We start from the raw sequence: 15010 nt of genomic DNA on the forward strand, positions 1-15010 counted from the left end.
AACAATCTTACATGAAATATTAGTATAGAGTAAAAGTTCCTTTATTACTCGCATTACTAGATCAGTATTATTCGTATCTTCGTGAGTTACTGAATAACAAATTATCAGATTTCTGGCGTGTCATTTAAATAAAATTTAATAGTAATTAAACTATTCTGTTTAATAAATTCCTGTATACTAGTTAGAAATGTTAATTTCGAACTTACGGTGTAAAATTTTCAATTTTAATTTTTGCATTATTGATAAATAATCAAAAATGAAAAATAAATAATCATACAGGAAAAACAAAAGTAAAATGAAGAAATATATCTCAAATAGACAAGAAGGAGAGTATAGAGATAAAGAAAATGTTAAAAGCAAGGGAAGAATAAAAAATTAAGAGAAGATGATAAATATAAAGGAGATGAAAATTTTAAAACCAAAGAAGGAATAAAAAGATTAAGAGAATGTGATAAATATAAAGAAGAAGAAAACGTTAAGACCAAGGAAAGAATAAAATGATTAAAAGATAGAATGATAAACATAGAGAGAGAAAATTTGAAAACTAGAATACGTGTACACAAATTAAGATCTGAAGAATTATATCAAAGCAAAGAGAAATTAAATGATTGGCCACAAGAAACAAATAAACGAAATGATGATCAACTTCGACTTAGGAAGAATATTGTCTGACAATATCAGAAAACTAATGAACTAAAAGATAAAATTTTATTGTAATTTATTAAAGATCGGGCATGTCTGCCTCAGTGGATTTGTTGTCCTTGTGAGGGTCTATCTTTCAGTCACTCTGTAGTTAACTTTAATCTAGATAAAAACAAAAATTACAGAATAAATAAATAAAAGTAAACAGAAATTAAACTATTAAATCCAAAATATTACGATTCTAAATTAGAATTTTCAATTAATATTAAATAATCAAATGTTTCACCAAATCCATTCATATACATATATGTAATAATGCCTATAAAATTACATATACACAATTTTAAAAGTATATAAAATTTTATTTCACTAATAACTTCTGATTTAATTTTTCTTTTTATTATTGAATTTATTTATTATAAAGGTTTTTTTACAATCACTGGTTAATAATTATTAATAAATAATTGATATCTGAAAAACCGAAACTTTTCGCGATCAAAATAGTTTCTTTACTTGGTACAAGGAACTAAAAAATGTATGAATAATATTAATATTAAAATTACCCCATTAAAATAAGTAAAATTAAACAGTTAACTACGCTTAAAACGTTGATCGTCGTAGATATTGGATTATTAAAAGTAAAAATAAAGAATAAGCAAAACTAGAAGTAAATAAATTAATTTAAAATTAAATTATAATTTAAATGAAAACAATAATTATAAACTTATACCGAAAATTTATTTCAATAATTGTATATAAATAAAAAAAATAACATTGAATATAAAATGAAACTATAAATAGAATGTAAATCATTTCCTTAAATCCACTCCAAGAACCACAAAACTTTCACATCTACTGACCAGTCATATCAATTTTTTAAGGTTGCAGTATAAGATGAAAGCTTATCACAAGTGAAAATTTTATCGTCAAAGATCTTGGTTTTGACGACTCTCCAACTTTAATCAAAATTTAGAAAAGATATTTTTTTGCAATCTCCGTTCTCAAAATTGAATAATAAATATTTGTTATAATTGTCAGTGAAGTATTTCTCAACTTTCCAGTTTCTCTTTTTTTAAACATTCTTTTTATTAATTCGTAATCATTCTGTTTTATGACATTTCTAAGTTATCTTGAGCCAAATCTGATTTCTTTGAGGTTGCATATTATAATAACCAAATGATCCTTTACTCTTAACTTCATTTTTTCGTATTGTATATCGTTATTTGCAATTATTATCTTTAGGATAATAATATTATACATATTCCCTCTTTCAACGAATTTACTTTTATTTTTAAATCTTGGTTGAGATGGATGCAAATTTTTTAGTCAAAGTAATGCTGAACTTATGTCGTTTTAAAATATTCCTTCGGTTACTCCAAGGAGAATACTGGGTTTTTTTCCGAAAAGTTTTGATTTTTTTCTAACGAATAGTTGTTTTTCATCCTTTAACAAGGATTTGTTTATTATTTTCTATGTCTTTTGTGTAAACGATTCAATTCATAAAATGGAACATAAGATGGTTTCTTTCAGATTTTTGCTTTGCAGGACAAGCCGACCGCTACATGGTTTGGAATATTATCTTATAGAAATTTATTTTAATAAAGATAAACCGGAGATGAGCCCAGTGAATTTTTTCCCACTAGTCCCCTGGCCGGATCCACAAGAAAGCATAGCACAGCCCAGGGGATTCTCTACTCAAACGGGCCTCCCCGTCTACTGGTCATAAGTCTAGTCCGACAGGACAGCCCGCCCGTTAGATCTTTGCATTGCCTGCCTCTAACCCCTACGACATACACAAGCCCGACAATATCGTTCCTAGACGCCACTCCAGAAGCCGGGACTCGGTCTAGACGCCAATGACTCTAGTGAGAGCACCCTGGGCAGGGCACTCACACCGGGTCTCGGTCTTTTTCGTGAAGGAATGAGGAAGTCCCATGCCTCATCACTGCCGCACATCCGCGCAAGAACAGACGAATGGCAGCTTTGCAGAGGGCTGTCTCTCAACTCCTCGCCGCACCATCCTTCCTGGCTTTTTGTTGGAGTATCCGTGTCACAAAGTCAGTTACCGCACGAAACCTCTCCACCCCTCATAAAATACAGTCTATGATTGTGTCAACTGTAAGGGGCCCAGTCACCCACTCACAGCAGCTGTGATTTGTGAGGGGTTAGAGATTTTAGAAATACATATTTTCTTTCTAAACATTTGCTGTCTTCAAATGTATAAATTCTTGTACCGTTATAAAACGATTTTTTTAGTATGTCTAATCCTGAAGGAAATACAAAATATTAACGTATTTTAATTGTACTGTCATAAGATTTTTTGACATCTCATAATAGCTACTATTTTTGAGGTGTTACTTCGAGGCAACTTAATTAGGTTTTATGATTAACAGTATATAGTTTTATTCATACAGATCTTGGTGCTCCTAAGTATTTTAATTTTTATAATCGGTTGATCCACTTTCCTCGTCATTCTACTAATTCTATAATTTGTTGCAGTGGTTTTCTTTGCAGCTCGACGTGGCACGGTGATAGTCTTCATAATTTCGTCCTGCTGGGCTTGATATTTTGGTTCCTTATGTTTAATAAATACTTTATAGCGTAGAACGCTTATTATTAAGAAATATGTAATGCAAGTTGAATGCCACTGTTTGAAGGAGACCTGAATTTAGTCAAAATTCACTCTCAAAGATTACGCAACTATTGTGAAAACTAATAGACATTCCATTCGAGGAAAAATATGAACGCTGCAATAAAAAATTCACTGGAAATGTTGTTTCTTTTACTCAACCTATCCTACAATCCCAAATCACTCACTATTCATACAACACTTCAAATGGTGTTTAGCTCTGTGTTGTATCTTTAGTCTGTTCGCTATAAGGACTGGTTTGTACGTACAGTAATACTACTCTCAAATTTAGGGCCTCGGACTGGTAAATTCTTACCTAAGATACTTCACATGCTTTAAAGCTGTGAGTGACATTAACAAATAAAATAATGCGACCAAGTTATGTTCCTTTTCTGTTTCTGTTATGAAAAAATATAACTACTTCAATTCAGGAGGAAAACTGTAGACAATAACTACTTTCTAATCTGTGAATAACTGTTTGGTAAGTTTGAGTAATTCATGACGTGGAATATTTGTTTAGTTACTTTCCAAGCTTATTGTTTCTCTATTATTACTATATTCAAACGGTAATTCAAAGTCCTGAATCAAATTTTAGTATAATTTGACGGTTTTAAAGTAAATCATTTTATCATAAACTCTTAAGCACTTTAAGTAAGTGAATAGTTAACTAGTAATTTTAATAATTATAAGTAAGACTGCAATCATAATAAGTTTGGTAGCTAAAAATTCATGAATGAAAATTAAATCTTCTGGTAAAATTTGTTAAATTTTTTGTCATCTACATCTAATGATTTTTATATAATTCGTTGATATTACGATAAGGGAGATATCATCTACATAGCCTATAGTTTTTATTTAATAAGTCACAGTGATATTGATGTGGGTGATATAAAGTGTACCATAAAACCGTATTATCATTGACATAACAATTGCAGGTACTATTTCCTAATTCTTGCACTGATATTCCAGAGAGATCTTGATTCAAATGTGAAATATTTCTACCCACAGATATAATTTTGCCTTAATATAATTACAGTTATTTTTACTTTGTTATTACTCTTATAGCTACCATCATGATTATTACAATATTAGGTAACGATCAACTGTAAATATTTGTTTCTACTTTGATTTTGCATTAATTATAAGTTTATTAATACTTAAGAGCTGCACATTGAAGTTATATTTTTAAAATTCTTAATTCTTTTTGCAGATACCTGGATGTTTGGCCGTGCTTTGTGTCACTTAGTAGCTTATGCGCAAGGCACCAGTGTATATATATCCACTTTAACATTAACTTCAATAGCGATCGACAGATTCGTTGTGATTATTCATCCTTTTAAACCTCGAATGAAACTCTCAACATGTCTGTCGATAATTTTGCTGATCTGGATATTCAGTATGTGTGCAACATTACCGTACGGAATTTATATGCATCATGGACCCATGAAGGGTCACGAAGACCGTGTATTTATCTGCGATGAAAATTGGCCTTCAGAATCTCTTAGACAGGTAAGAGGAAATACAGATTATTACTATTTTATTATATTAAGTGATATACTAAGTAAATCACACTTTATTATATAAGAATTGTGTTATTGTGTTAGTTGTGATCCTTGTGCAATTTGTAAATTTATTATAATTTCTGAAAACAAATAATAAAAATAAAATTAATATGTAGAATTTGTTTCAGTATGATAAGTGTTAGGTTTCAAAACTAAAAGCTTGTGAGATAAAGACACAGAACTTAGCTCTCAACCAAAACGGTTGGAATTTAGTCTAGAAAAACCTACTTAATCGCATCAGACGACAAGGAAATATTAAAGAACAATATTATAATTCTTTTTTAGAGCAAAGTCGAGAATGTTGTTATAAAATAGAAAAATGTATTTAGTAATTTATGACAATGTTACTGATGAGTAATAAATAAAATAAGCAGAAAAATACAATGTTGAAAATTTAACACAAATGTAGTACACAAAAATTCCTTACACAGTGAGTTTATATATCAATACTTCACATTTATAGATTCATTACAATAGTCGTGGTTAGTGCCTTTTCAACTGCTTAAAAATTTTGCAACACAAAATTTTAAATAAACTCTTAAATTTGAAAATAAATCACCTAAACGTAAATAAAACAAAAGGAATAACCAGAAGTAAATTTTGGTTGTAAATAATTCTATTAAAAACATGTATATGGGATGATCATTTGTGATTAAAATAATTACAGTTGAAAGGCTTTGCAACACCGAAGCAGACACATATTTTTATATAATGTTATTCGTAAAGAAAGTTTATAAATATATTTTCAAATGTTATTTTGAGAAGACTTAACACAATGACCGATTCGAGTAACGTACCTACGATTGCAATCGAAATCAAAACATCATAAGTAAAGGATACAGAATTATTTAGTGAACGAAAAAGCTATAAGTGAGCTTGGTGATACAATTTCAAACGAATCAAAATCTAGTAAAGAAGTTCTGTCGAAGGTAATATTGTAGGGTTACTCTATAATGACTATATAAATAACGAGTAAGTAATGAGTATACAGATAAGTTTGGCTGACATAACCTCTCAGGAGGGCTCACTAAAAATTAATTTAATAGTCTAGGTTAGGTAATACTAATTAGACGATTAAACTTGGCACACATTCAGCTCGTTAAGAAATATGTGATCATTGGAAACAGGAAGAAAGCAGATGAGACAGAACAGGAATTGAAAATAATTTAGCAAAATTTAATACTGATAATTATTATAACAGATAACAAAGTGAATTAAACAGAAGAAAATGAATAGCGGGCAACAATATTTGCAGTATAACGAACGGCCCGGTGACAATACTAAGAAGCTAATAACGCAGGTAGCGGTACTTGAAGAACATTGAATTTGGATAACTCCAAATCAATCACTGCTAGTATTATCTCTAGAAAAAATGGATTAATTTTCACTATTTCATGATTAGTTTTGTCTCTTTCAGCCTAAAACATCTATTTTAATATTTTGAATTGAAAAATGTGACTTACTAACAAAATTGAACAATTTTATGGATGACTCAGATCATCTAATTCTGTTGCCAAAGGGAATGTATGTTAGTACTCTCTATAAAATGAGGTCCAGAATTAAGAATTTTCAGGTGATATATTTAATCATTAGTTTTATCTCCACTTAATCCCATACATCTTTCTGGTTTCCATTCTCACCTCTCGATCATTCTTACTTAAAAGTCTTCCCTTCCTAGCAACTTTGTTATTATAACAATTGTAAAGTTTAGAATACTCGTATATTTTGTTATCTGTAATGTAATGGTATTTAATGCTGTTTGTATAACTCCACTCGTATCGTCAACATTTTGAACTTTTGGTGCAACTTTTACGTTTACAGAGGCTTGACTTTATTTTGAAAACCATTCAATGTATTGTAAAAAAACAAGATAAAACAGTATTCTCTTTATACTGAAATAAACGCACAAAAAAATTGAATTCCTACAAGATTAATAATTTTGCATTTATTTATTTTACATTAAACAGGCATTATTAAACGTTTATTTAACTCAGTGCATATTACCCACTATTTGATAATATTCATGTACGGGATTAGTTATACTATTTTATGATTATTAAACATTTTCTCTAGTTAGCAGAATGAAATGAATATTTATCACACACATCACATACTTCATTACAAAATGGGTTGTCAAGAAAGAAAGAAAATGTAAACAAAGAACGAGCCGCAAAAATACTAGACAAAAGCATTTAAAGAAAGAAATACCCTGATGAGAGGAGACGTTGAAATGTGATTGTTAAGAACATTTTTTCAATCTGTAACGAAGATTTTCTCTTGTGAACATTAAATATTTTTAAATTATAGAATTTTATTTTTTTCGTTATGTTCCTTATATATCTTTATTTAAGTTTTATATCTTTACTGCAATCATAAAAATAATATATAAAACATCATAAAATATAAATTTTATGATTGCTATAAAGATATAAACTAAATTTAAATTAATTCCTCGCTACGTTTTTCCGCTTATCAAAATAACAAAATCCTACAGGCAGGTTCTATTTATTAGGAAAGTTAAAAATATTATACTTATCTTTTTATACGAACGTCTGAAATGTTTATGAGAGTTTTTTTAATACCTATCTGGTATATTCTTTTATATCGTGAGATGCCAGAAATAATTTTAAATAAACGTGATTCTTCTTACTCCGCAAAAAAAACCGAAAAAACAAATTCAAAGATAAATATAAATTAAAATCATTAATCCTCATAAAAAATTCCTACATCTTAGCGATGAACAAGATCAGTTGCTGGACGGGTAAAAATTTATTAAAATATAAATGTAAATAAATGTCTAATAAATAGAGCAAATATTTTTATAACAGGGTAATACTAAAATTACATATTAATTTTAATTCCTAAAACATGGAATCTAAAATAGTTATGGTATTCTAATAGCCAATCTAATATGTCGGGAAGTGCCTTTACACTGTATAAATCCAGTTTAATCGGAATCGACTGCTGCCAATTCTCACCGCTGATATTGCTGTCTGCTGTTGGAAAAGGTAAAGAGGATAAGCCGTGTTGTGGAATCGTTAGGTGTGTTCATTCGTGGTGAACCTTGTGGAACGATGTTTAATGAACAAACGGTTTTTAACATACTGTAGTTGTCAACGTAAGAATATGTTCACTGTTGAAAAGCGTTTTTTAGATTGTATGGGGGTCCACAAACGTCCACACACTCATAAAACATTGCAGGACATCACGAATGACTTTTTTGTGAGTTTGGGAAGTTGTCACGGCCGTTACTGACACGGGAGAAGAAGTATTTTGCAACAGGAACTGTTTTTGATGCGCCACGCGGTAGGAGGCCGAGTACTTAAGGTGAGAGGTGTGCTGCTATGGATACATCGATTCAACGATCACCGATAAAATCAATGCACAAACGTTCTGTAGAGTTAGGAAATCCAAGATCGACAATACGAGATTATATGCTGAAGGATTTGAAAGTTAAATGTTTTCTTCTAGTCACAATTAATAAGTTGAATGGCAATGAACTTGATCGACGTGTTTTTGCGTGCCAGTTATTGCTTGAATGCTTTCCAAGAACAAACGATAAAAATAACATGTTCTCAAACGAATGTGCGATTTATCGAAGCTCTCGTAACCGAATTTTTTTTCTTGGCAAAAGCAATCCTCAGATTTTTTAGAAAATCGAACACCTTCCGCCTCATTTTATGATTTGGGCTGGGATGACAGCTGAAAATGTCCTATATCTTTGATAGCTTACATTCTATATGTATGAAATAATACAGTCGATAAAGTGTCATAAGACGTCATTTTTATTTTAAGACTTTTTAAAAGGTAAGCGCGTGTAAAATAAATAGTATATTATTTTTAAAAGAGGTATGCTTTATAGGGAAACATATAAAAAATAATTGTATGTATTACTTTGAATATACTACTTTAAATTCTTCCAACAAGTTTCAAGACTGAACTTCTTTCTAGATACTTAATTTTGTAAGTATAAATTCTTATGGATCCTTTCAAAATAGAATGCTGTGGAAAAATCTGTTTTTGTTAGGTGTTCATGAATATTTTATGAGTGTATATTTATATTTCGATATAAAACTTAAAGGTTTATAAAATAAATTTAAAAAATAATAATTTGAAAATAATTGCATACTAAGCGCTTAATATAAGTTAATAACAATTTCAGTATTAGTTATTGATAAGTGAATCAGTTTTACATCTCTACCAGCAAAAAAATAACAAAAACATCTTTAATTCACCAGACAGAAATTGCTTTAATTTCCTTCATTGTGATCATTCTTGTTTTATTTCAGTAGCCTTTAACATAAGTTACTACTGCTTGTTCACGTAAATTCGTAATCATTATTAATCTTAACATCGATTGACAGATAAAGTAGGATTTATTAAAATCTTTTCGTTTTCTATTACTACGAATTCTTGTGGGAGACAGTGCAACTCAGATGAAAAAAATAAAAAAGTAATAAAAATTAAACATAGAAATTGTTATCAAGTTAATTTTATAATTTATCACGTCAATTAATCATAATTAATAATCTTGAAAACTAGAATAATAGCTGTGAATGTTTTCATATTTCTTAATAATAATGTGTTGAATAAAAAAACAGGGACTTAAAACCAGAGAAAACTTAAAATGAAATCTCATTATTTATGAGCAAAATATTTTTAAAGATTTATTTGTTGAAAATTAGTGTAGTTTTTTTTTTTTTTTTTTTTTTTAACAACTTCATATGCAGAAGGTGTACTTATTAAAAATTCATTTGGGAGTTGAAGTGCCACAATTTTAAGTTATTATTGTTAGAAAACACATTCTTAGAGGGATCCGTTGGTTACACTTTGGTTTTGTTTAACAGTAAACCCTTTTCAAGTTAGATAAATTAAGCTCTCTTTTCATTGTCTTAAAAATTAGTTATAGTGTTTTGTATTATATAGATGATCTGAATTTGTTAAGTCGGAACAAGGTCTGCAAAAACAACTGCAAAAATTTAACATCTTTATTAGTGTAAAGAATATGAAGTTAGGTTTGGATAAATGTTAAATCAGCTAAAGTGGAGAAAGAATAAGAGATATTAGATAGCTTGGGATTATGAACTGTCTTCGGAAATAGAAAGGGAACATATGCAGTTCTGTTTTTGTAATAAAAAAATAACTATCTTAAAAAGTTACTGTCATGTTTTTTCCAATAAATTAAAGAGTAGTAATAAATAAATTCCAATAACTGTTTAAATACAACGCTGCCTGGTGAACAATTAAATACAGAATTGCTTTAGTGTTTTATTTTAGTCTTTATAAGCTGAATTATTGAAAGTAATTTGACTAAAACTCTTCTAATTTCTTTCATAAACGAGTTAGAAATGCTTTGAGAAAACTTTTACAGATACAGAGAAATAAAGCAAATTACACTTTTAAGTGCTCGTAGTAGTTAAGTGGTCGGAAAAGAGATTCTGTGGTCTTGGCCTCGTAGGTCGTGTTTTATTTTTTAGTACACACTTCGCTTTTGTTGATTGATGTAATTCCTTCATACATCCTAACCACGTCCTAAAGGTGGTATGGTAGATAGGATGCATGATCACAATTAAAGCTGATTAGTTTTATTCGATTACTTTATTAGTGAGAGAGATCATGTCAGTTAGTGACAAGATTCTTGTCCCTTGCCAGTGAGGTCTTGTCGCTTTATTGGGCTGTCGTAAAGTGCTATAAAAGTTGTAGTTAATTTGGCAGGAAAAAGATGGTTATCTTTCAGATGCTGACGTATTCCATTGAGAAGTTTAAAACTTGGAAAGCGATTCACGCTACGTAAGTTAATATGAACTAGGAGGAATATATAAGTTGTGAGGCTTGTAATATCTGAATTTGAACGGTTTATCTGTTTAGAATAATAATTTATAGAATAATTTCTTTTCAAAAATATTCAGGACTAGTTGATTCTAACATACGTCTTCTTGAAATTTATTATGTTAACATTAGCTTTTATTATACGCAATAATCCGATTCCAATGTTCTATCTAATTGATTTAAGATGAATATAAGAATATTAAAAATGTTTAATATGACAATCAGGTGAAGAGATTTAGCATAAAAATTTCAAATACTGACAAAACAGCATGTATAATAATTTTTCATGTTTGATTAAATTTGAAACAGACATTTACTAAAATTATTTGCCCTTGTGATTTGTGAACAATATTTACTATCCCGGATTGTACGATTAAACCAGATTACAATGAAAAATTCTCTACACTTATCTATTTTCTAACCAAAGGTTTTTTTTAAATATAAATAATAGTAATAGATAGATGAACCAATGAGTTGATTTAATTTTTAAAACTTTTCATTGAAAAAATTTGAAAAGATGTTTGAATAAATTATCTTGGAGGGCACATTTTCCATTAGCTTATACATTTTGGTTTCAAACATACGTTTTTGTTCATAACACGATAACAAATTTGGAAACTTTGTTCCATTACCTACAAGTTTTTTATTGAATTTGTGTTGTGCATGTAACTTCCATTACATAAATCTTAATATTCATATGGTATACTAAATCGATTTAAATTTATCAACAAATAACTTTTACAGAACGCTTTCTAAAAATGATTTTATGAACAAGTATTTCTACTTCCTTTATTCTACTTTCTTGGCACATCTTTACAAAATGAAGTGTGAAAAAGTGATTGGATACACTATTTTTCAAACAAGGATTATTTTAACTGAGGTAAAAAATTATTTTGAAGTAGAATTTGTTATTTAACCCAGTATAACAATTTTTCATTTAATGTGGTAATTTTGGCCAGAAAAAATAACATAAAGAAATTATAGTAAAAACTTTAGCGCAATTTAAAAAAAAAAATATTTGTTCAAATCTTGTTTTATCCAAAACATACAATTCTAACTTTGCGATAAAAAACTAACAAATCTTAAGAATTTACTAAATATTTATAATAATAAATAAATTTTAAATAATAAATAAATATTTTCTAATAAATAAATTCCAATAATATATAAAACTATTAAGTTTTATTATTATAATTTACTAATTAAATTTATACCAATAAAATGTAGTACACCAGTTTTATATTTTTTTTGTAATAACAGTAAAATATTTTTTGTTTGTTCAATAAATTAATTGATCTTATGAATTTCCCAATGGAAGACAGTCTCTTGGCATTAATACAAGACGTGCATCTTAAATAAAAAATATCTGTCATGTTAAAGATTGCAAAGTTAAAAATAAATAAATAAATTTTATTACATTTTTACATGCGTATTTTGAATGAATTGGTGAATTAATTTTTTCTTCCTTCAAACCTCTTTCAGAAACGGTTAAAATGAAGTCATGGTACAACTAAACATCAGACTATGGTAATAATATCTACAAATGTATTAAATAAAATTACTTCCTCACACTCTTCATAAAAATCAGCTGCATTTAAATCTGATTATTTTAAACTAATAGCTTTCCAAAAGTTGCTCAAACTGAAGTATAATTAAAATTATTTCGAAATTTATGTTGCGTAATCACACGTATAATTTTACAATGAACTATTTGATATATGATATAGTAACTTAAATTTTTAAAAGTAAAATTTATTTTCCTATCAAAAATTAAAATATTAAGTAATTAAGATATTAAATCCGAAATTATATCTTGGATATAGAAAATATAATCATCTACATAATGATTGTTTGTTTAAATATTTAAAATTATCTAAGTATTTTAACAGTTGATATAACAAAAACGTTGACTAAATAAAATTATTTATTACGTCTTAATAATGGATTGTATTTCTGGAAGTGGACAAGGGCCAGTGCAAGCACTTTCGTAGCACTGAACAGTCTAAGAAGCTGCCGCATTAGAGTTGTACGTTGTATATTTCTCCCAACAACTGTGTTAATGTATAAATCTGTGAACTAGACTTCCAATTTCAGAAATAGTTGACTGCATACGTTGGTACTTGAATAAGCAGTATGTAAATACACTTATAAATATGTAAACAGGATAAACTGTTTTTAATATTTAATCCAGTACTTGAAATGATAATAACATTTTCATTCAAATTCACATAATATAACTATATTTTTTATGGATAAAACTGTTATTTTCGTAAAATCTGTACTTTAAAAAATAAACAGTAACATAAATAAACAATGGTTATACTTGATCACTTTATTTTCTTTTGAAATCATATAATACTGGTGATAAAGGTAGCGAGTTTTATTACAGTGGCCATCAGATTTGGCTAGTAACAGACCAAAAAATTTCAAAAAGTGTTATTAATTGAACTCTAATTAACCCGACATCTATAATTAAGAAGAAAACGTTTAGTTATTAATTCTCCGAAAATAACATACATTTGTGTAAAATGATGAAATTGATTTTTAATCGGCAATATTTAGTAGATGTATCGAGTACCATTGGACAGAAATTATAAAACATATTATTTGCTTGTCAGTTTTCTTTCTAATCCATCCCGTGTCCTGTAAAAAATGGTTTGTTGAAAAATAATTCGTTATACATTTTTATATTTATGATAGATTTATATACTATAATATTATAGTTAGAAATGTGATTCATTTAAATGTTACAACTAATCGAGTCTATTTTTTATCTTAATTTTACAGAAGTTTGTTTACTACCATATAAATTTATTTTAATATGCCACAAAATGTTGAACGGATAACTGATTGTATGAATTATAAGTTAGTTTGAAAATCATCCCCGATCACTATTCTCAATAAACTGGTATACTGTCGTTCACAGAAAGCATAGAAATTATCTCATATCCTGGGTGAATACAGGGGCTTTTCTGTACTCGGAATACTTAATGAGTGGATTTGACGTTAAGTACCCTTTGCAGCACGTATAGTCAGAACGAAACTTTATGTCTCCAGTTGTCCTAATTTGATCCCTTGCTCACCTTAAGTTAACAGTTTACCTCTAATCCTTCCTACTCATAATACCACTAAGGTGTGCATAACTGAGAATTAAATAATAAATCAGCGAATCATTAATTGCGATTAAAAGGTAAATAATTATTACGTTGCATTTTCACTTAATCTAATAAGCTAACTTTCAAAAGAGATTAGTGAGACTAATAGTATTTTTACGGTTCGTCCTCGATGTACAAAATTTTTAAAAACCATTATACTGACCCAGTAGTTTGATAGAGATAAAAAAATAATAAATAATCGAACAACAAAAATTAAAAGATACTTACTCTTGTGTTTAGAAACAATTATAATTTTAACAAAAAAACTCTCATCTTCATTATAGTTCTTTAATCACTTTTATTATATTTAACATTTAAAAAAATCGAAATATTATGATTAAATTAAAATTAAATTTAAAGTCAATAAGAATAAAGATAAAATAAATTATGAAGTCAACACAGCGGTTATTAATGTTAGCCTTCAACTTCTTCAATAATTGAAAATTAGTATCTCTGACGACAAATCACAGAACATTATAAGAACTAAATACTGCAACACAAAAAATTCTTACTTTATTTTAAACTCATGTATAAACATACGGAATGTTTCTTATTAAATAATCAGCATTTTTTATTTTTATATAATTTGAATAAGGATAATTATTCTAAAAAAATCATCAGTTATTCGGAAAAAAGGAGCCCGATCAATTTATGTAAATTTTTACATTAGAAGTAGCTACCTGATTTTAATTTTAATTTATTTTATTTTCAAATAACTGAATGACCTACGATGATAGGAAGACTATTTTTTCAGATAACATTACTATTCGTATCTCCGAGCAGTAATTTCGTTAGTCAAAAAAATTTACTTAATTTGTATAAATCGTTCTCGAAATGTAACGAAGGAAAAAGAATTGCAATTAAAATATTTTTCATTTCATTTAAGCAAACAATTTAAATATCATTGCTTTATGAAAGAGAAATTATAAATTGTTAGATGAAAAAATTCATTGACTTAATTTACAATTTTATTTTATTTTTGACTTATATTTAAGCGAGAAATTTTTACATAATTTAAGGCATGGGAGTTCGAACATGAAGAATGATCGTCTTACATTAATTAATTATTCGCTTTTCGAAAGCCTAATATGATAATGTTATAGAGTACTTTGCAGATTACAGCGAATTCATAAGAAAAATTTGCAATTACTAAAGCAATGTCAACAGTAAAACTGAACCAATCGATCGTACTT

General features: G+C 28.1%; 1 protein-coding gene across 1 annotated transcript in view; it reads left to right on the forward strand.

Annotated features, from left to right (window-relative positions):
• Positions 1-15010, forward strand: part of sNPF-R (short neuropeptide F receptor) — a 515234-nt gene that overhangs the window by 172339 nt on the left and 327885 nt on the right. Inside the window, exon 2 of the mRNA XM_075354365.1 lies at positions 4482-4780. Within this exon, the coding sequence (XP_075210480.1) occupies positions 4482-4780 (299 nt within the window). The remainder of the gene's footprint in view (positions 1-4481; positions 4781-15010) is intronic.

The sequence above is a fragment of the Lycorma delicatula genome, chromosome 1 (assembly GCF_047948215.1).
Source record: "Lycorma delicatula isolate Av1 chromosome 1, ASM4794821v1, whole genome shotgun sequence".
In the NCBI taxonomy this organism is placed as follows: Eukaryota; Metazoa; Arthropoda; class Insecta; order Hemiptera; family Fulgoridae; genus Lycorma; species Lycorma delicatula.